Here is a 24,097-nt window from a genome sequence, read left to right as displayed (position 1 = left end):
TAGCATTATTTATCTAACAAAAGACACCGAAAATTTCAATCAACCACCTAAAAAAGATAATCATACAATAACTGTCCACATACCAGAAACTACGCTGAACTTTTAGAATGCAAATCTCATTTAATCCAAACAACAACCATGTTAGATATTATTGTTATTCCTATTTTATAGGTAAAGAAAATGAAATTTGGCTACATTAAGTAAATCGTCTAAAATCCAGCTAGTAGAGGACTATGGTAAAGGAAATAATGGTAGAGCAAGGATTTGTACTCAGGTCTAACTCTGAAGCCTATAATCTTAACCATAACTATCTTTAATATCTGATACATTAAACAATGGCTCTTAGGAAGAGTGTACCAACCTCCTGAGGGGTTTGGAGATGTTAGGAGTAGGAAAACAAAAACAGTCCTGACCAAATGCCAATAGAATTAAGCCCCACCAAAAAATACTGATTTAGAAGCATTCTCCTTAATCTGCATACCTCCAGATATAAAAAACTAGGACATTTTGAATATTTTAAGTTTCTTTCTTTTAAAATTTTAAATTATTTATATGTTTCATTCACACTGTTTTTCTCATCAACTCTGCAGAAATAATGATATTTTGCCTTACCTAAAATGTTGAATTACACCAATTGTCTAAACATTAAAAGATAAAATGCTGCTGCTGCTAAGTCGCTTCAGTCGTGTCCGACTCTGTGCAACCCCACAGACGGCAGCCCACCAGGCTCCCCTATCCCTGGGATTCTCCAGGCAAGAACACTGGAGTGGGTTGCCATTTCCTTCTCCAATACATGAAAGAGAAAAGTGAAAGTGAAGTCGTTCAGTCGTGCCCGACGCTTCTCGACCCCATGGACTGCAGCCCACCAGGCCCCTCTGTCCATGGGATTTTCCAGGCAAGAGTACTAGAGTGGGGTGCCATCGCCCTCTCCAAAAGATAAAAATAGGTGGTACCAAAGTGGTTTATGAACAAACCTGAAAATATGAGTGACAGTATACATACTCTTCAAAGAAGTCTCTTTATATAGGGATAAACAAAGTTCTTTTTAAAAATGAGGGGCAAGAAGGGGCAGAGCTGCTGCTGCTGCTGCTAAGTCGCTTCAGTAGTGTCCAACTCTGTGCGACCCCATAGACGGCAGTCCACCAGGCTCCCCCGCCCCTGGGATTCTCCAGGCAAGAACACGGGAGTGGGTTGCCATTTCCTTCTCCAATGCATGAAAGTGAAAAGTGAAAGTGAAGTCGCTCAGCTGTGTCCGACTCTTAGCGACCCCATGGACTGCAGCCTACCAGGCTCCTCTGTCCATGGGATTCTTCAGGCAAGGGTACTGGAGTGGGGTGCCACTGACTGCAGAAATTAAGTAGCAAAAATACGAACATTCTAAAATACAGTAGAGAAGGATCTCTTTGCCTGGAGTCCTTTATCCTAATTCAGATCAACAGCATGCATTGAGGCAAGGTGAGAAACCAGTCAACACCAGGCAGACACCCAATTCCAGAAGTCACCCACTGGACACACAGAGCCATGGCATGTGGGTTCAGTCCTCACTGTCTTTGGAAAGTATCTTTTTAAATTAGTTGCCAACATTTAAAAATTTAGATATTACCCTAAATCTTTTTTACTTTTCTTGGAAGATCTGGTAAGCTCCTGGGCCCATGTTTCTAACCTGTCTCAGGCCGAGCACTCTGGTCAGCCATAGGCCCCGACTCAGAGTCCACATTGTCTTGTCCCTAGCGGCTTGACCCAGTTACATTACCCCACCAGGTCTTCACAGACTCTTGAGTTTGCAATCCTTACCCTAAGGCTGTAAAGATTTTCTCTGATGAATGTTTTAGGGTTTTTTTGATAGTATCTATAGGCTCATGCCCACATTAAAGAGAATAGTCCTTAATTAGAGGCATAATTCTCACTCCAAAGGGTAGGCAGCTTTTCTAACTCAGCAGAAAGTGGCAGCAAACAAGAAACTAGACTTAGCCATCCCCATCCTTGAAGTAGAGGCAAGGCCAAGAATAAAAACAAATCCTGGAAACTGGCTCTTATGGCACTACTTTCAACAAATTCAGTGAAGAAACTTCTGACATATAATTCCCCCCTGGAGATCTTCCCCAAAGCCCCCCAACACACACACACACACACACACACACACACACCCCCAACTTCCTCTCTAACCTTCCCCTCCCCCACTCTACTAGGTCCCTGAAAAGGTAAGGAATCTATTATTCAGCCTCTAGCTTAAGATAAAAGAAGAAATTCTTTTTTTTTTTTTTTTTAACCTGGTGAAAGGGAAACTTCCCAAAGTATAATCACACAAATTACAGGATAAAATGGGTCAGAAATCTATTCTCATCCAATGAATAAACAACCAACATTTTAACCATTATATATCAGAAGCATTAACATCAAAATCACAAAGAAGACAAAGAGATCTGTTATTACTATTAACAGTTTTCTACTCAATTCATAAAAATAATAGAATATTACAAAGAAGGCAAGAAAAAACTCCTCATTTGTAGATAGCCTTATTCTACTTAGAATACACAACAGAAATCACCAAAAAATTATGAAAATTAGGAGAATTTAGTAAGATGAATGGTTACAAAAATATATAAAAATTAGTAGTTTCTTTATATGTTGATAATAATCATAGAAGAAATAAGATTAGAAATTCAAACATAACAGAAAGCAAAATTATAAAATACTCAGCACCAAAAATAATAAAAGGTACTATTAAGATCACATTATCCTAGACTGAGAGACACCTTAAGGGTTTATGAACTGTCCCATCATTAACTTACAGAATAGGGCTGGAATCTACCACAAGAAATTGACTCTATACTTTTGACCCTGACATGAAGCCCCTGCCAAAGCTTAGCTGACATACCACCCAAGAAAAAATCATGGCTTCTCTCCCCAGTGACAATCTGAACCTGATCAAGACCTGCATTTCCCTGGCCTCTAGTTCTGAATCATAAGAATCAGCCCAAAAATGTTCACATTTCTCAGATTTCATATAGGAAACAGAGCTAATCAACAGAGACACAAGATTTCACCACTTTTTCACAAATCAGATAAAACATCAAATAGAAAAAACTTACTTATTCTCTAAAAAAGGGATTTCAAAGACCTCTTAAAGAGCTTTAGGCAGAGAATCTTACTAAATATATGTGTGGAAATAAATGAGTATATAGACTTTTTACATTACTATTACTAAATAGAACCAAAAGAAAGAATGTTTTGGAATGTGTTTATATTATTAAGAAATTCCCAAAGATACATGTGTTTATATTATTAAGAAATCCTCCAAAGCTATGGTTTTTCCAGTGGTCATGTATGGATGGATGTGAGAGTTGGACTATAAAGAAAGCTGAGCGCCAAAGAACTGATGCTTTTGAACTGTAGTGTTGGAGAAGACTCTTGGGAGTCTCTTGGACTGCAAGGAGATCAAACCAGTCAATCCTAAAGGAAATCAGTCCTGAATATTCATTGGAAGGACTGATGCTGAAGCTGAAACTCCAATACGTTGGCCACCTGATGCAAAGAACTGACTCACTGATGCTGGGAAAGATTGAAGTGGGAGGAGAAGGGGACGACAGAGGATGAGATGGTTGGATGGCATCACTGACTCAATGGACATGAGTTTAAGTAAACTCCGGGAGTTGGTGATGGACAGGGAAGCCTGGAGTGCTGCAGTACATGGGGTGGCAAAGAGTCGGACACAACTGAACGACTGAACTGAACTGGACAGTCCTCCATAATTCAGAATTTGTGATTATTTGACCATGGTTTGATGTCTGGATTATCTTTTCACTCTCTGGACAAAAGTAGTTTCCTAAGAAAATTAATAGAATAAACAAATGGTTTGAAGCACCACAGAAGCATCTGTTTACATTTAGATAATTAATATGCTAAGCACTCTTATCTATTAAATTAAAGCAGGTCACCTAAGGACTTTTCTAGATAATACTTCATTAGCCTAATTATAATGAGTATATATAGCTAAAGTAATAAAACAGACATCTGTTTTAAAATATTCTTCAATTTAAGCCTTTTACTAAATCAAACTAGCTTTCGTACATTACTTTCAATTACTGAGGATTTAAGTGGGGAAAAATAAAAACCTCCATCGAAATAGAAAATAAAATTCTTACCTTTGAAGCTCTCCATTCCCAACCATCACCTATCTTCTGTGAATGTTTAATGAATTCTGCACAATAATGCTGGAAGGTTTTTTCTCCAAAGAACTCATTTTCTTCCATACTAAATGAGAACTGAAATATAAAAACTAAGTATTAACATCAGCTGTGGAATGAATACTGAAAGGAATTCTGCTAATTCATGTTATTTCTTTAAACAAACCAAAATTTGGCATGTACATTGGAAAATAACCCCAGAGCCATTCCAAAAAAAAAAAAAAGTGTTTTTTCCATCTTTCTCTCCCTATCCCCATCTTTTAATCAGGAAGAAAATGTGATCAACATGAAAACTCAAAACCTAGTTTTTGAGTTGTAACAAATACATATCTATGGTTCAAAAAGTCTAGTTTGTCCATAAATTTAGTTTCAAGTGTTTATTTAATCTCCCTTCTAAGTTAATGCTTCCAAACAACCTCCTCAGACTTCCTTCTCTATTCTCCCACCTTAGCTCTTATATAAACAGCATGACAGTGATTAGTGGAGCGGGGCCATTCTTCCCACTTTATTCAAGTTCAACTCACTAACAAATGATGTTTCAAAGCCTAAAGTAACTGTTTCACAAGGTGTAAGGTTATGATCACCTAATTAATTATCTACTTTATTGATTCAGCAAATGTGACAAATCAAGGATTATCCATATATTTGTTACATAAATCTGTCCAAAACATGAAATACTGTTTATACAAAGAAAACTTTAGAACATCTGAAAGGAAACTCACAGATTATATAGTTCCAGTCTCCTAATGAGAAAAGTTGGACCAAGTGAATGCCCACATTTTCTTTGTTAGTGATAAGCATCATCAGACAATTTAGCACTTGGTAACTGCTTACTATGTTAGGTACTTATGCTGGACACTTCACATTCCCACTTAATCTTCACACAACCCAATGGCTGTTGCTGTCCTCATTCCTCAAAAGAAAAAGGGAAAGTAATCTGTTCAAGAATGTAGTTGTTGTTTAGTCGGTCAGTCATATCCAACTTTTTTGCAACTACACAGACTGTCACCCACCAGGGTACCATGTCCATGGTATTTCCCAGGCAAGAATACTGGAGTGGGTTGCCATTTCCTTCTCCAGGGGATCTTCCAGAACCAGGGATCGAACCTGCATCTCCTGCATTGGCAGGCAGATTCTTTACCACTGAGCCACCAGGAAATCTCAAGAATATAAATGAGGAAAACTCAAAGATAGAAATGAAGAAAACTTCAAACCCCAGTTCAACTCCAGGGCCAAAGATCAATCTATACTAGCTGATTCCCAGTACAGTGTTCTTTCTGATTATTCAAATTTACTATGACCTACATAAGAATTTGTTCATTCATCCAATAATACATATCGAATTTCTACTAAGTAGTAGGCACCATGCATAGACAAAGGTTGGATACACAAAAATGAAAATATATATAATCCTTGCTCTGTAAGAACTTATCTTGCAATGAAGGAGATAACCAGTAACAATAATTACAGTAGAAACTTTCTAAACCAAATACCACTCAAGATTAAATGACACAATGTCTACTCCCTATATAAAACACTGACTACAGCATGCTTATTATGAAGCATCTCTGCTCCTATCAGTTGAGTGTAAAGTTCACAAACCACATTCATGTATCATAAATACATACTTTAATGCAACACAAACCAAATCAGTAAAATGTAAGTAAAAAAAGATAACTGTTATTTCTATGATGTAGACTTTATAAAGACTTGGAAAGATGATAAAGGCAAGTCTTTATATGAAAATATATACTACTGAACTAGTTATAGGCAATACAACTGAAAAGACTGACTCAGGGGAAAAAAAATCATACAAACCAAGGATTCTGCACTCAGACTGTTGCACAAGTGGCTTATGTTCTTTCTTTTAAACCCAAACTAGAAATTTAGAGAATGCATTCCACATTCAGTATAATTAAGAATAAACAATGAATTCCAATCAAGTACCCATACTCAAAGAAAATGCCTTGGTAATACATGGGAAAACTGGCAAATAAATATATTTATATGTTTTAAGTTAAAATAAAATGTTTTAAGTACATAAATATAATTTTTCTAATTCTAGCTTTAATCAAATTTTTCAATTAAGACCTTACCTCTCAATTCTGATAGCACTGGAAAAAAGGACTTCAAGTTAAAGTATACAATGGAGCAATGCACAGATTATGATAGGCACAAGAAGAGTCCCTAACAAAGAGGGGAAGGTGTGGGAAAGTGTGGGGTGGGAGTGGAGTTGAATCTGTAAGGTACATGTAGGAGTTTTTGCAGGGTAACTGTCAGTGAGTGAATCCCAGGGATTGGAACAGTGGTCCATGCAGGGAGGATGGTGTGAACCAAGGTAAGTGGGGGGGTGTAAAGAACTGCAAGTTTGATGCCACCAACATGATAATAAGGTAAATATACGAAGAGGGACTTCCCTGGTGGTCCAATGGCTAAGACTGGGCACTCCCAATGCAAGGGGCCTGGGTTTGATTCCTGGTCAGGAAACTAGATTCTACATGTTGCAACTGAAAAAAGATCCTGGGTGTCACAACTAAGACCCAGCACAACCAAATAAACAAATAAAAATATTTTGTTTTAAAGAGATAGGCAGAGAGTAAGGGCAGGTACAGACAGTCAAATCCTATGCAAGTTAAATCTGTCTGCACCCACTAATGCAGCAGAAACAGATGGGAAGGGCCTCAAAGATACCAGATAGACTAGTAATGAACTTTCTGACAGGAGGCTTGTGTGCCATGCCAGAGTTTGAACCATTTCCATAGGAAACAGAGAATCAGAAGTTAGAGCTGAAAAGTCAGAACGGTATCGGTGGTTGGGCTTTCCTTGTGGCTCAGCTGGTAAAGAATTCGCCAGCAATGTGGGAGACCCGGGATCGATCTCTGGGTTGGGAAGATCCCCTGGAGAAGGGAAAGGCTACCCACTCCAGTACTCTGGCCTCGAGAATTCCATGGACTCTATAGTCCATGGGGTCTCAAAAAGTCCCACACCACTGAGCGACTTTCACTTTCACATTCCATGGAGTATGTATCTAAAGGGCACAGCTTGAGGGCAGGGAGGAGAGTTAGAAGCTGTTACAGTGGTCTATGAAAGGTCATGAGAAGCTAAACCCAGGCAATGAAAGGGAGCAGAAAGAATTGTTGTTTTAGTTCCTGAGTCGTGTCTGACTCTCTTATGACCCTATTAGACTGCAGCCCACCAGGCTCCTCTGTCTGTGGGACTTTCCAGGCAAGATTACTGGAGTGGGTTGCCAGTCCCTGCTCCAGGGAATCTTCCCGACCTAGGGATGGAACCTGCATCTCCATATCTCCTGCACTGCAGGCGGATTCTCTACCACTGAGCCACCATGGGGGATGCCCCGCAGAAAGAATATGGATCTTCAATTATGGACAGAGGCCAAGATGAACTTAAAAGATCTGAAATTCATTTGTTTAAAAGAGACAAATGAAACCATGAGAGTAAATATTGCAAGCTGGAATGCATATGGCAGATTCTTAATATGGCTTCTGGTGGATCATGAAATTTTACACTAAATTTTGTATGTATACTCCTACCTATATTTTGAAAAGGAAAGATTCTAAAATTTTCAACAGATTGCTTGAGGAGTCTTAACCAAAAAGTTAAGAACCTCTGTGCATAGTGAAAAGAGCAGTGGGTTGAGAAAGAAACCTTTACAGCAGCAGCACTTAAGGGACCTATAGAGGCAGAAGAATAAACACAAGAGCTAGAGAATAAGGAAGGAGGCATTAGGAGATCCCAGGAAGAGCAATGCCACAGAGCCAGGGAATAAAGGTTTCAAGGGAGTAGACAATAACTAACAAAGAACCAACACTGTCAAAAGAAAAGAGAGACCATTAAGAAAAGGCCTGAAAACATGTATGGAGCTTGAAAATGAAGCAGTCATTGATGCCTTAGTGAGCAGTTTCAGCAATGGTAGAGAAAGCAGGCTGTGATGGGCTGAGGAGAAAACTACACGTGCAGAAATAAGCACAAAATTTGTAGACTACTTTTCAAAAAATTTGATTGGAAAGTAGATACAAATGGTAACCAAAGCAGTACATAGGCTTAAGGGAGGATATTGTTTTTCCTAAGAAAGGAGATAAAAATATATGTTTAAGCTGAACAAAGGGTGTTGGAGAGAGGGAAAAGTTGAAAATACCAAATAGAGAAAGCGAGTCATGAAACAATATCCTAAAGGGGCTGGGAGGAGATATAGTCATCAGTACCAGAGGATGGATATGAGTAACACGACACTCCTTGCAACTGGAGGAAAGGCATTTGAGGATGAATATTAGGGAAGACAAAGTCTGATGATCACAAGATTTTCAGATACAGGGGCAGAGGACAGTGAGGTGTTTGAGGAAGCAAGTATAGATTAGGAATTGCTAGTGAAGAAGACGAGAGGACAGCATTTAAAGACGAGCAGACACAAGGGAAGGCCCAGCACAGGCTGGGAGCCTGAATTTGTAGTACAGCATTCTATGAGGTATTGTGGTTGCCTTCAGCAGTGCTCAGCTCAGTTCCCCTTGTCAGAACCAGCAGTTACACATAAAGCTGAGTTTTGCTGGCTGAGTCAGTGAAAGGATAAGGGTAGAAGAAGGAACAGAAGATGCTACTGAGAACAACAGCTCCAAGGTCCAGATTATGTAAAAGAAGAAAAGATGCGGAGAAGGGGCTGGGAGAATATGGCAGTACCAAGAATTATTACATATGAAAGATGGTGAAGAACAACTGCAGTGAAAGGAGGGAAATGAAAGAATGGGAAGGCTATGAGACTTAGGACTTGAGAAGGTCTCGGCTGCGGCCATGGAAGTTAAATATACAAAGTAGCTTGGAAATGAAGGTCACTGAAGCTCAGGAAGTTTAAAAAACTATAAGACATAATGTTTGCTGTCTTCCACACAGACACTTAAGTTACTTAGGATTATTATGAGAGCTATCAGGAACAGAGAGCTCTTTTAAAAATATAGAAGTTCAACTAGGAGATTAGAAATGACAACAGGCAAATGGTAGAAGACAGTAGAGCACAGAGGTGGTAAGTATGGAATACAATGCCAAGACCATCAAGAATAATCACTGATAAACCACTACCTTTTTTACGATAGCAAGAACACAGCCTTGGATTCCTTCTCAAGACGGCGCTCAAGGCACCCACTACCAGGGATTACAGACAGCATGTGAGAAAAAAAGACTACCCTGTCGTATCTGGTAGAGCTGGATTTCATGAGCCTCAAAGTAGCAGGACTATTTCCATGATGCTGAAGAAGTAACCTAAAATTGGCTCTGCAGAAGTGGGGGTTACCAGCAATCTCAATATCCTGAGCCCTGCAGGGTGGAAGAAAAAACAGCCTCTATTCAAAGAGGGTTTTCAGTTTTTTTGTTGTTGTTTATAAATCAAGTTTCCTTGAGAACGATTTGGTGGAAACACTAACCTGCGCAGATGTTAACATCACATAAGATACGTGTAGAAACACTATATCCGCGTGCCACTCCCACCCTGGAGATTAAGGCACACTGTGTGAGGAAACTAATAACTCAGGGTTTCCCAACTCTTTTGACCACAAAATTCCTTTTCTTGGTAACATTTTTTAACACCTTACTCCAAGGAATGTAATAAAGGAAATAATGGATGAAGGGTTTAGGTTTTTTGATTCTTGGTTGGTTTGTTTTTTAACTGTGGATGTGTGCTCCTGAGGTCACAATGGAAAATCTGAGAGGAACAGGGGAACAGTGGGAGAACAGGTTTGGGAAGAGAAAGCACCGAGTACAGGAATAAAGTACAGTAGAGTCAATAAGCTGCAGGGGCTTCAATGAAGGCAGTCAAATGTTTCAAGGATATAAGTGAGATCTCCAGTTTACATGCAAAATTCTGGTTAACAATCTGTTTCAGTGCACATACAAATTGAGAAAGTGACATCTAAGAAATCTGTAAAAGGAAGAACAGAAGCTAACTTAGCAAAAGGAGGAGGTAAAGGAAACAGAATGTGCAAAAACCCAAGAAGTTCTGGTAATTGAAAAACTCTTGTGTAACTGAATTAGAGGTAGAGGAAGGGAACTGAGAAAACTACAGCTGATGAAGAGGGCCTTGTAGCCTGAGGGCTCAAAAGGTTTTGAAAGTGGGAGTAAACTGATCAGGTAAGCATTTTGGCTTCCAAAGGAGAATACAGATCTAATCTGACTGGACAGAGATCAGTTAAAAAGTTCTTAAAATGATTCAAGACTTCCCTGGTGGCTCAGATGGTAAAGCGTCTGCCTACAATGCAAGAGACCAGGGTTCAATCCCTGGGTCAGAAAGATCCCCTGGAGAAGGAAATAGCAACCGACTCCAGTATTCTTGCCTGGAAAATCCCATGGACCAAGGAGCCTGGTAGGCTATAGTCCATGGGGTCACAAAGAGTTGGAAAGGACTAAGGGACTTCACTTTCACTTTCAAAATGATTCAGGAGAGACACAATAGTATTAAACAAAGACTGGCAGTAGGGTGGAAGAGGGACAGATTCAAAAGACATTTTGATAGTGTAATATACTCATTACAACATTTGGCTGGTCTTGGTATGTAAGCAATTGGTGGGAGAAAAGGTTCAAGAAACAGTCTTAGCTCTTTGCCTTAAATGGTAGTCTCTGCCTAGGTAGCACAGTGGTAAAGAATCTGCCTGCAAATGCAGGAGACACAGGTTCAATTCCTGGGTCAGGAAGATCCCCTGGAGGATGAAATAGCAACCCACTCCAGTATTCTTGCCTGAAAAACTCCATGGACAGAGAAGCCTGGTGGGCTACAGTCTGTGGAGTTGCACAGAGTCAGACATAACTGAGCAACTGTGCACACACATACCTGATGGGCTGAAACAGATCCCTGGAGGAAAAGCAGGTTTGAGAAGTGAGACGGTAGCACCCTTGAGTTGATTTTGAAATGTCTGTGCAGTACCAAACAAAAAAGAGCAGGCATTTTGAGTCTGGAACTCAGGAGGAAAGAGAAATCTGAGCTAGGAATATTAATTCTCAATCAACATTTCATAGATAACAGAACACATCTGATCACTTAGGGAGAGGATACAGAATGAGAATAGGAAGACTAAAACAAAGCAGTTACAGAAATAATTTTTCCAACTGTATGATGACCTTGACATATACTGCTGTTGCTGCTGCTAAGTCGCTTCAGTGGTGTCTGACTCTGTGCGACCCCATAGACGGCAGCCCACCAGGCTCCCCCGTCCCCGGGATTCTCCAGGCAAGAATACTGGAGTGGGTTGCCATTTCCCTTTCCAATGCATGAAAGTGAAAAGTGAAAGTGAAGTCACTCAGTCGTGTCCGACTCTTAAAGACCCCAGGGACTGCAGCCTACCAGGCTCCTCCGTCCATGGGATTTTCCAGGCAAGAGTACTGGAGTGGGGTGCCATTGCCTTCTCCTAAGAGATATTAAATCAAAGAAAAATTGAACTTAATTCATAAAGAATACTAAAACATTTTGGAACATTTTATAAATTCTAAACAAACCCTTACTTAATAACAAAATTGAACCAAGTAAAAACACTCCATTCCCTAAGCCCTCCAGTTACTTGAGGTTTACTAAACTATTCAAAATGTGAGTCAAAACATAAAATTTCACTCAATAGCCATAGTTTATCTAATTAACAGCACTGTGCCACTAGCAAGATGACTGAACATCAAAGCACTAATTAATTTTTGGTTGAATACTTTTAAAAATTATCTAAGGACTAGGCTTTGCTCAAGGATGTTACATATAATAAAAAAAAACACTTATGGCTTGATTATAAAATTAGGAACTATATTATATTAAAATGATATCCATCTCAATTCAAATCATCATAATATGGTATAATGAAATATCACTGAGTAATTATTACCTCTTTGCTCAAGTAAGAATATTTCAACTCATTAAAAACGCAAATAAAATACAATCAACATTTTTATATGTACTTTTCAAATTGCAACACACTGGTCCTTTACTAGGTTCACAGTCTAGTAGGGACAAAAATTAGAATCATAGAACTATAAGAAGGTAGGAATTATGGTCAAAAATAGAAATAACCACAACTGCAACTTATTAAGCAATAATGGCAAGAATTATCCTTATTTTGCACATGGAAAACCCGAGACATGTGAATTGCCTATGTTTCCAGACTTAAGCTATCTTCAGACCAGAGGTAAAAACAGAATACAGATGAACTATCAGTAAAAGACAAATTCCAATTCTCATCTATCCTAAATAATGAAACTCTCATCTCTTACTACAAAGAAAAGTTAGAAATAAGTCAAAACTCTTCTGTGTCAAAGTGTAAGTTGTTAGTACATCTATTTTGCTTGAGTTTCACTCTTGCTGAACAGCTGTTTGTTTTGAACTCAAACAATCAAAACCTTATTTTAAGTGTTCAAATAGAGGCTAAAGTTTGGAAAGGTAGAATATTTTTTTTTCCTCACCAAGTGAAAGCAGTCTTTCTAAACTATGTGTTAGCCCTAAACTAGACAGTGTGAAGAAGCTTATTCTGCTGCTATTTAGTTCAGTTCAGTTCAGTCGCTCAGTTGTGTCCAACTCTTTCCATCCCCATGGACTGCAGCACACCAGGCCTCCCTGTCCATCACCAACCCCCAGAGCTTACTCAAACTCATGTCCATCGAGTCGGTGATGCCATCCAACTATCTCATCCTCTGTCGGCCCCTTCTCCTCCTGCCTTCAATCTTTCCCAGCATCAGGGTCTTTTCCGATGAGTCATCCAAAGAGCTGATATTAAATATTATCTTTTCAGAAAAGTAACCCCAATGAATTCTAACACTGTGTATATAATCATTGTTCAAATAACTCTTTTTAATTTTAAAAACAATTCTTTTCAATTCTCTCCACATGGGGCTCTCCACATATTTTAATGAGATTTTTTAATCTAATGTGTGGGTAACTGATTCTCTGTTTTAGGGATTTTTGGTTTTGTTTTTTGAGTCAGAGGTATTTCTTTTAATGAATCTATAAATCAGTGTATATCAGAGTCATAAGAAGACTAAAACATTTTAAGAAATATAAATTTCCCCAGAACTTCAGATCATTTACAAAAATGTGATTATCACAGAACATACTATGCATACTTTGAAACATTAAAGATCATTTGTAACTAATAAAAGTAGGCAACTTCCTCTGTCCTTGTCCCTCCCTGCAGCAATTCTACATTTTAACTGGAGATTTAGGCTCTTTCCTTAAAAATGAATTCAATTAGGGAAGTGAACTCAACCTATTATCTTTATATGAATTTGGCTGGAATTAATTTAAATTAGTTAATCATTTACCTAGCAGGGTCCTTGGGTAGTAGCCCTCTAATTTTTGAGAGTAAAGAAGCACCAGGGTATAAATTTAGAAGTAGAATCCTAGGCCCAGACAAAAAACATCACCTAATTCTGAAGGCCCCAAAACAAGCATTTGTAATTAGCACTAGGGATACTTTTGAGGGTTCATGCTAGAACACCAGATTGTTTTAACAGGGATATTAATGGCCCTGGATTTCAAGGCATGTGGCAACCTGGGCGAGGCACAGCAGGCATGATCCCAGTAATCCAATAAATAGCACTGTGTTGTACGCTTAGTCGCTCAGTTGTGTCCGACTCTTTGTGACCCCATGGACTGCAGCCTGCCAGGCTCCTCTGTCTATGGGGATTCTCCAGGCAAGCATACTGGAATGGGTTGCCATGCCCTCCTCCAGGGGATCTTCTTAATCCAGGGATTGAACCCAGGTCTCCTGCACTACAGGTGGATTCTTTACCATCTGAGCCACCAGGGAGGCCCAATAAAAAGCACAGGAAGCAGAAAAAGAGAAGTTAGTTCAGGCTTGACAGCAGTTGACCAGCAAACTCAGCACTCCCTCTTCTCCTTCCCACTGAAACACACATCCCAAATCAAAGTTTAAATGGGATAACGCACTGTACCTAAACTGGAATTGAGGGACTTGGGATAGCTTTATTGGTAGCTGATGCTTGCTATGGCCTCTGCATCAAGAGGTCCAATTAGGAAGAGGGTAAGAAGCCATCTAGTGTTAGTTGCTCAGTCGTGTCCGACTCTTTGCGACCCCACGGACTGTAGCCCACCAGTCTCCTCTGTCCAGGGGATTCTCCAGGCAAGAATACTGGAGTGGATTGCCATTCCCTTCTCCAGAGGATCTTCCCAACCTATGGATCAAACCCTGGTCTCCTGCATTGCAGGCAGACTCTTTACCATTTGAGCTACAGGGAAGACCTCAAGAAGGCATCTAGCTCTCCTCAATATTTCTCTCCTCAATATCTTCTATATTTCTTTCAGAAAAAAAAGAGCCTGCAGTGCCCCCACAGTGTGGAGCTGAGGACAGAATTCATGTGACTGCTTTCTTTCCTCAAATCTCCCTCATATTCCAAGCACCTAGGGAGCATTTTCTTCAGAGAAATTTTATGCAGTGGTATGAGGGAGCTGGATTGTATCAGAGAATCAGCTGTTAAGTTTTCAGGAGTTCAGGGAGCTAGTTGATATCAAGTTGACAACTTGAAATTAACCACAACAGGAATATTTACACCACAGAAACTGACAAATGCCACTACTGGCTTCCAATACCAATTGGTAATTCTCTTTCAAGATCATTATCTCTCAATGATACAATGTTCATGGCCAGAAATGGAAGGTGAAGCCTGTAGAGAACTGCATACAGTTATGTAAAGTCAGCAACAGGTGGTTATGGGAACAGAACAAATTCTCAGAAAAACAGTATCACACCACTTACTCTTTCCCCTCCCAAACATTCAAAAACGATACATCATTTCAAATTACACCAAAATATTCCCCTCATTAGAGACACAGGCCTGAAAGATTAAATAATAGGAAAGGCCTCTCCTAAGTACAGAAAGATCGATCCTTCATAAATTGGGTTGTATCTATCAACGTGCTTTCCAACCTAATACTGAGAAGAGTCCTCCAGCATCTAACTGTAGTGAAGGGGATGCAAGAAGCTTACTCAGTCTGACAAGAATGAGCAACACCATCCCTACAGAAGTCCCTCTTTTGTAAAAACTAAGAAAACCAAAAACCTTACTAACAGCACAGGGCCAAGCTGAAGCTTGCGCACCATAAGAAAAAGGAGCACCGCCATACAGAAGAAAGCTTGTTCCTATCATGGGCTTACATTAGGAAACAAGGGAAAACTCAGAAATTATCCCTTTACTTTCCCAACTGAAAAAGTGAGTGACTGAGTGAGTGAAATCACTCAGTCGCGTCTGACACTGCGACCCATGGAATATAGCCTACCAGGCTTCTCCATCCATGAGCTTCTCCAGGCAAGAGTACCAGACTGGGTTGCCAGTTCATTCTCCAACTGAAAAAGGAAAAGGGCAAATAAAAAAAAGTCTTTGAAAAGTAAGAAATGAGAAGGAAAACAACAGCTAAGATTAAAAAGGAAACTGAAGAAGAAAAAACTGGAAGGGAATTCAAACATATAATAGGAGACAAGTTCTATACAAAAGACCAAAAAAAGAAGTACAGAAGCTGGGGGGAAAAAAAATCTTATTAACATTTTAACATATACACATGAGATGATCTCTAAACACAGAAAAAAAAGGACCAAGAAGAAAACAATGCACATTGATTGCTAGGAAGGACAAAGAACACAGATCCAACCTACAAATAACTGGCATTTCTGAACTGAAATCATAAGCAAACATACAACTGAAAATTTTTCCCTGAGCTGAGTAAAAGAAAGATTAAAAAGATTTACTCCCATAAATTGAGTGGATTCACTATGTTTGAGAAAAATGCTAGAAAGAAGCCTATGCCTAGAGGTAGTCTATGGAATTTATTTAAAGAACAAAAAGGAAAACAAAAATGCAGACAGAAAAAAAAAAAAACAGTTTGCCTCCAAAGGAACAAAAATCAGTGCAGCGACAGCCATTTCTTCCACCAGAGATGACAGAGCAATGTTTAAACAGCTGAGGACTTGTGACTTATAATTTCATATCTTATAGGAGAAGGAAATGGCAATCCACTCCAGTACTCTTGCCTGGAAAATTCCATGGATGGGGGAGCTTGGTAGGCTGCAGTCCATGGGGTCACAAAGAGTTGGACACGACTGACTTCACTTTCTTTCTATAGTTCTTTTTAGAGAAGGAAATGGCAACCCACTCCAGTGTTCTTGCCTGGAGAATCCCATTGACAGAGGAGCCTAGTAGGGCTACAGTCTATGGGGTTGCAAAGAGTTAGACACAACTAAGCAACTAACACACACACACACACACACATAACCTTATAACAGAGTTAAGCATGCTGTATATTCTAAGTGAAAATACTAAAAAAATTCAAACTTTGAAATGAATTTATTTCACATATCTACCTCTTAATAGCACCTTTCTTCAACTAAACTCTCAAGCCTATTCATAAATTGGATCTTTTCCCATTCAAACATTTGATGACATCTAACCTTTCTGATACTGGTGTCATTACTTTTATAAGATTATCATGTTTTTACATAAAACAAGACTTCTCTGCATACATCTGAGAGAAATTATTCCTCCAATGATGATTTGAACTGATCCACCAGCTCAAATTCTTTTGCTGCCTTTGAATAGTGGGACTTGGAGCACTAACTCGTCAGCACATATGCTAATTAGACCTGAACCAGGAACTAAAAGCTTATGACCGTGGCCAAAGATATTCAAGAAATAAGATGGTACAAAAAGATCAACACTGTTTCAGAGGTTCCAGACTCAGCACTGGTCTAGAGTCTGAATTCACAACACAGCAATGTGTTTTTAAAATATATTACCAAGTGTCATTACTTTTTCAAAAAAAAATAAAAAGCAGTTGGACATTTTCTTCTTACAAAGTCTTAATTAAAGACTAGATTAACATGCCTTCTTATTTCTACAAGATTTTATGTGTGTAGGTCCTCAGAGGAAGAAGTATCAGAATTTTGGGGGGAAAATCAGAGAAGACTCCAGAAAAAGGGAATCTGGAAAACTTGGAACTGAATTTTGAAACCTGAATAAGAGCCTACCAGGTGGAAACAAAAGTATGTCAAAAGATGGAATAGCTCCAGCAAGACAGGACCTGAAAAGAATGAGCTAAGTTTAAAAAAAAAAAAAAATGGCAGTAGATGAAGCATAGGTTGCGTAAAGTAAGAAAATAAGGTCCAATGGCCCCTACATCAGGAAGAACCACTCTTGAAGGGGTTGTTTGGAAATGAGTAGGATCATACTGGATTGTAAACAAAGAGGTGGGGTGGGGCATGCAGAGATGCAGTCTGCTATTGCCATTTAGTGCTCAAAGACCAAGTATAATAAGCATTCTGCAATGTACAGAACAGTTCCATAAAAATGGTGGTTGAGCCAACAAAGGTCCATCTAGTCAAAGCTATGGTTTTTTCAGTAGTCATGTTATGGATGTGAGTTGGACCATAAAGCTGAGCACCGAAGAATTGATGCTTTTGAACTGTGGTGTTGGAGAAGACTCTTGAGAGTCCCTTGGACTGCAAAGGAGATCAAACCAGTCCATCCTAAAGGAAATCAGTCCTGAATATTCATTGGAAGAACTGAAGCTGAAGCTGAAACTCCAATACTTTGGCCACCTGATGTGAAAAACAGACTCATTGGAAGAGACCCTGATGCTGGGAAAGACCGAAGACAGGAGAAGGGGATGACAGAGGATGAGATGGTTGGATGGCATCACTGACTCAATGGACATGAGTTTGAGTAAGCTCCGGGAGTTGGTGATGGACAGAGGAGCATGGCGTGCTGCAGTTCATGGAGTCACAAAGAATCAGACATGACTGAGTGACTGAACTGAACTGAGCGCTCTTTGAGAAAAAATGAGAAGCAGGTTAGGCTTAACAAAGTCTGATGAACTTAACCCTAGGGCTTCTTTGTATGTTTTTGAATGCGTATCTATTATCACAATATACATTTCATTCACTAAATACATCCAAGGAAGCTGTGTTTTTCCTCAGCAAGTGATACATTTCTTTCTTTTCAATGACCATCATGAAGCTCAGAACTTAGTCTATATCCCACCACTATATATTTGAGTATAATACACTCCATCTGGAGGAAGAATAGCAACCCCTGCTGGTATTCTTGCGGGGAGAATTCTATGGACAGAGGAGCCTAGAGTGGTACAGTCCATGGACACAAAAATTCAGATACAACTGAGCACGCACATACCCAATATACCCCAACCTCATCTTTCTATTCACGTGTCATTTTTTTACAACTCTCATTTCTATTTGTTTTGTATGTTCTTATTATGTACAATTTGTTGTTGTTATTTAGTCACTCAGTTGTGTCTAACTCTTTGCAATCTCACGGACTATAGCCCACCAGGCTCCTCTGTCCATGGAATTTCCCAAGCAAGCATACTGGAGTGGGCTGCCATTTCCTTCAGGGGATCTTCCTGACCCAAGGATCACATTCAAGTCTCCTCCACTGTAGGCGGATTCTTTACCATTGAGCCACCCTATGAATTAAAAACCATATTAGCTTGTTACATCCTCATAGCAACCCTATGAGGTAGTTACTATGATTTTCTCCATTTTATAGATGAAAAAATTGGGATAGAGAGGTTAAGTAATTTGTCCAAGGTACCAGTTGTTAAATGTGGCAATTTGACCTAAGGCAGTCAGTGTGGAATCAGAGCTTCTGCTCTAGAGTAATTACATTTCAGGTAATCCTTGAATTACAAAAGGATACTGAAAGGCAGAGCTATTACAAAAAATGAAGATGATGAGGGGTTGGGGGGCAGGCAGTGAATCTAGGAACAGGCTGAAATGAGGCAGAGTAGACAGGTAAATAGCCTAAATAGAGAATGTAGATTAAGGAATACTGGGGTGTTTGTATGTGTATGTGGAAGGCGGGTGGTACAGTTTCTAAATCTACTTAAAACTCTATAGAGAGATTCTATTTGAAACAGTAAACAAAAGGAAACTATAAATTCTTGAACTCAAAAGAGATGATTACAGTTTTTTTCCAAAAGCTATTATACAACAGTGATATGAACTAACCCTAACTTTGAAGCTGAATTCATATTAGTAACTATTCTTTCTGGGTCCTGTAAACCTACACAATCAAGCACTTTAAGGCCTAGGGTGCCAGTTACATTAGAGGACCCTCGGGTTCCGCATAAATTTCAGCAGCCTCTCCCTAATTTGGATGTTTTTAGGTAGGATTTATTCTCCATCCCCTACTTTCCAATTGTTTTATACCCAGAAATATGACCCCTGAAGACACTTGTTAATCACCAAACAATCTCTAGGGCATTTTGTTCTTATTACGGTTCCCTGAGTGTTCTTGCCTGGAGAATGCCAGGGACAGGGGAGCCTGGTGGGCTGCCATCTATGGGGTCGCACAGAGTCGGACACGACTTAAGTGACTTAGCATAAGCAGCAGCCACAGATAATGTTTATGTCTCAAACACTCCCTCTAGGGTCCCTAAAAACATCTCTAAAGCTGACTCGTTTGAAAAGACCCGGATGCTGGGAAAGATTGAGGGCAGGAGGAGAAGGGGACGACGGAAGATGAGACGGTTGGATGGCCTCACCGACTCAATGGAGGTGGGTTTGTATGGACTCTGGGAGTTGGTGATGGACAGGGAGGCCTGGCTGCTGAGGTTCATGGGGTCGCAGAGTTGGGCACGACTGAGCAACTGAACTGAACACATCTCTAGGCTTCAAAGATGTCAATAATTAAATCAAGCCCAGTCTTAAAGAAATTTCTTATATAAACTTTAACCTACTTGTTTTTCATAAGGGGTTGCTTATCATTCTCAGAAACTTAAAAGCTCATTTTGTAAAGATCCTCTCTTGTCCATATTTGACCCTTCAGAAGTGAGGATAGGTGGAGTACTATTCAGGGCCTATGCTTTCCAATTCTTTAAAGTATAAAGTATGTTTTTACTACTAAAGAGTGAGGCCATTGTCAAAGTATAATTTTTGCAACGTTATAAACACGATTCATACAAAGTGAGCCTGTGGCAAAGATTTACTGAATTCATAATGAAGTAACAAGCTGAATGGTAAAAATTATTTTTACAAATCTTGGAAATAGGGCAATAAAACTATAACCTTCAGCGTAATTTTTTTTCTCCCAGTCAGAAGTAATTTGCATCTCCATTAGACAAAAAAAAAAAAGTAACTGCAAAGCCTGGGCCCTAAACAATACTATGTCAACCAAAAGTATAGTTCCCTAGATAACTGAGTCTCTAACAGGTGGGCCTATTAGACAAGGCTCTACTTTGAAAAGACAGTGTAGCAATCCTTTTGCCTTTTGGAGGATGTTTATCATAAAAGTTTGGCTCTATAAATCCGGTAACTAACATTCCTTTATCCCGCCCATCCCCCAGTCATCATTTTAGAGTAGACAGGTTACTTGGAAGAAAAATTCCTATTACTTAAAGAATAATAATTCCTTCAGGTTAAATAATACTTGACTAATGGAATCCCAGTACATTAATATCCTTTGTTTCAAGATTAGGAGGCAAAGACATTCTAAATGGGGACTGGCTTTAAACCGGGGTAGGAACTACATAAGTAGAGGGTAAGGTCACGATAGCGGCCCAGGAGCGGGGTCCAGACCCGGGGGCAGCTCGTCCCCACGCCGCGACCCGGCCTACATTTCACTGGCTGGAGCCCCGCGTCCCCGCCCTTTTGTTCAGGGCTGAGCAGCTTCCCGCCCACGTTCGCCCTCCCTTCCCCCCTATCTCAGGAGTTGTGTGACGCCCGGGCGAGCAAGAGAGCGGTGTAGAGACTCTGCCGGCAAAAGCTGTGGGAATACTCACCCCGCTCCGCTCGGCCCCAGACCCGGCCGCCCAGCCCAGAGGGGGCGGGGCGACGGAGTTGGGGGAGGGGAGCTGGGGTGAGGGCCCCACCGCCCAGCCAGCGATCGCGAGGACCAGAGAATTGGGCCCCCGGGGGCAAAAGGGGCTGCGGCAGAGGAGCAGAACCAACCAGCAGGGACGCCCACAACTGAAAGAGCCCTAGCCCGCCCTCAGCTGCCGTCGCCTGAGGCGACTCAGAGGGAGCATGCGCACTGCATCTCCCGCACTCCCCGGGACGGGCTCGCGCCGGCGGTTGACGTAGTGGGCCGCGTGCGTCTGGACCGGGCCGCGGGGCGTGACCTCCCTGGGGTTTCTAAAGGCCGCTGCCGAGGCTCCGCCCCGCACCTCTCTGGCCTCGAGAACCCCAAGGAGGTGGGTTATCTCAGCGCGGCACAAAGGAGGCGCATTGAGAAAGGGGAGGGGTTGTCAGCGACTTCGAGAATCTCTGCATACTCTCCTCCTACAAACAACCAAATATCTAGAAAATAAAAGGATGCCCAATGGAGAAAGGTAGGGCAAGAACGGAGCTGAACCATTCAGTGCGCCTAGAGTGTTCTCAGAGGTTGGAGAACCGTGTCGGCTCTCAAAACACACACTGCCAAACTACTGTGAACACAATTAAGCACTAGCACGACCGCCTTTAAAACTTACGGACCGATATAGAAGTTAGGGACTGGAGAACTGACCATAGTACCGTCTGGCACAAAGCTCAAGGGGAAAAAAAACTAGCTGCAGGATTAAATTGGGGCGCGGGGTGGTGGAATAAAAAAAAGACTAGAGAAAATGCAGGGAGTAACAGGGGTGATCCAACTGAAATACTGAAAATGCAACGGCAGACATCTGAGGGAAAACTAGCATCTGCTCCTTTTAACACGACAGAATTAAATTTGTGTCAAAAGAAATGAGTAAACACAGGCAAAGAAGTGAAAGGAAAACCTGCCTGCAAACAGACAGAACATGGTATTGATCTTGTACCACAGTTATGTAAGATGTCACCACTGGAGAAAGTTAGGTGTTGGATGCTCAGAACTCTATGTACGATTTTTACAATTTCCTGTGAGTTTACAATTATTTCAAAGTACTCTGTGTGTGTGTGTGTGTGTGTGTGTATGTATCGCTCAGTCGCGTCGACTCTTTGCGTGCCGTGGACTATAGCCCGTCAGGCCCCTCTGTCCATGGAATTCTCCAGGCAAGAATATTGGCATGGGTAGCCGGTCCCTTCTCCAGGAGATCTTCATGACCCAGGGACTAAGCCAGGTCTCTCACATTGCAGGCAGCTTCTTTATCATCTGAGCCAAAAAGGGACAACCCTGATCAGTGGTAATCAGAGGAAGGGAATGACTAAAAAGGGGCTTGAGGAAATTTTGAGGGGTAATAGAACTTTACCTTCGTTTGACAAAACTCTTAAAAACTGCGTGTAAAATAGGTTAAAACTCAATTTTAAAGAAGATACCAGTAGTAAAAATGAGTGTCCTAACATGTTTGAGCAACTGTAGATATAAATTAATTGGATAACTGCCAATTAAAATTATTCATTTGCTTTTTTGAAAAGGATGGGGTAGTGAGAGAATTTCAGCTGGTGGGTGTCTCCAACTTTACCCAGTGATTTTAAAAACATAAATCTTTTTTTTTTTTTTTGCCAGACGAATACTTTTACTGTAACATTGGGATAAGGCTGGTGACCCAGAATCATATCCCTGCCCTTCCCTCTGTTGGAAATCAGTTGCTCCTGAGTTTCGGGAGGAAGCGTTTCCCCCAGTTATTGTTTGTAGAAAAAGGCTTTTGTCTCCTAGACCTTCCGTGAGTCCCAAAGAACAGATCCAAGCAGTTACTGGTTTTGGGAATTAATGAAGCTCAGGTTCTTGATGTCTCATCACAAAGAATCAGTGAGAAACATAGTGATAGAGAAGAAGTGGATGTATTTAGAAAGAGACATACTCCACAGAGTGTGCCATTTCAAAAGTCAAGAGCAACCTTAAAAACATAAATCTGTAATACAAAGATGAGAATGCATTCCTTTACATTGTATTCACTAATTAGAAACACTTTCCATGCATCAACACCACCACGTCATATTAACAATTTTTTTTAAATTTGAGATGGTTTTAAGTTTAATAATTAACCTTGTTGTTGTTCAGTCGCTAAGTGGTGTCTGACTCTTTGTTGACCCCAAGAATGGTAGTACACACCAAGCTTCCCTATCCTTCACTGTCTCTTGGAGTTTGCTCAAACTCATGTCCATTGAGTAAGTGATGCTATAAAATGCATAGTTGGCCTACCAAAAGCAACAAACTAAAGTAAATCAGGTAACTTCCATGTACTTCCTCTCATATCACTCATGGCGAAGGATGGTACTGGCAGTCTGTACTCTGTAGAGTACTTTAGGGCAGAGTCTGTCATTACTGCATCCTCAGCCTCCAGCAGGGCTCCTTACAAGTAATTAGTATTTGAATAAAACTATGAATTAATCACAAAAGGAGCAAAAGGAAAGCATAAAATTTATTGACACCTACCACAAACCAGTAGCTTTTTTTTAATATTCTATTTTTATTTATTTTATTTATTTATTTGGCTGCACCAGGTCTTAGTTGTGGCACATGATATCTTCGATCTTGCTTGTGGTGTGTGGGGTCTTCTATTTGTGTCATATGGGATCTAATTCCCTGACCAGAGATCAAACCCAGGCCCCTTGCATTAGAGCAGAGTCTTAGCCACTGGACCACCAGGGGAGTTCCAAGAAGCTTGTGTTTAGTTTAAATCTCTTAATAACCACATGAGGCACCCATTTTATAGATATAAACTCGAGACTTAAAGTAATGACCTATGAATCATTGATCATTTTCATCCCTTATTTTATTGGATTTGTCTGTTTTATTTGGACATGTTGATCTGTCTGTTTCATTTGGATGTGTTGATCATTCCTAAAAAGTTTTGATGGTAACGACAACCCTGTGTGCGAGACAGCAAAAGAGACACAGATGTATAGAATAGTCTTTTGGACTCTGTGGGAGAGGGAAGGGGGGGATGATTTGGGAGATTGGCATTAAAACATGTATAATATCATATAAGAAATGAATCTCCAGTCCAGGTTCGA

The 24,097-nt window shown here is 40.3% G+C and overlaps 1 protein-coding gene across 3 annotated transcripts in view; it reads right to left on the bottom strand.

Moving 5' to 3' along the window:
- Positions 1-21,001, bottom strand: part of ATG10 (autophagy related 10) — a 292,933-nt gene extending 271,932 nt beyond the window's left edge. Inside the window, exons 1-3 of one of the 3 annotated variants that reach the window (XM_005209716.5) lie at positions 20,965-20,999; positions 15,454-15,520; positions 4,146-4,265 (exon numbers count right to left, since the gene is read on the bottom strand). In XM_005209716.5, coding sequence (XP_005209773.1) covers positions 4,146-4,265; positions 15,454-15,513 — 180 coding nt within the window. In that variant the 5' untranslated portion in view covers positions 15,514-15,520; positions 20,965-20,999. 3 annotated transcript variants of the gene reach the window in all.
- Positions 21,002-24,097: the final 3,096 nt, after the last annotated feature.

Source organism: Bos taurus, chromosome 7 (assembly GCF_002263795.3).
Source record: "Bos taurus isolate L1 Dominette 01449 registration number 42190680 breed Hereford chromosome 7, ARS-UCD2.0, whole genome shotgun sequence".
Taxonomy (NCBI): domain Eukaryota; kingdom Metazoa; phylum Chordata; class Mammalia; order Artiodactyla; family Bovidae; genus Bos; species Bos taurus.
The sequence above is the reverse complement of the archived record's forward strand: the minus strand, read 5'-3'. Positions and strand labels throughout refer to the sequence as shown.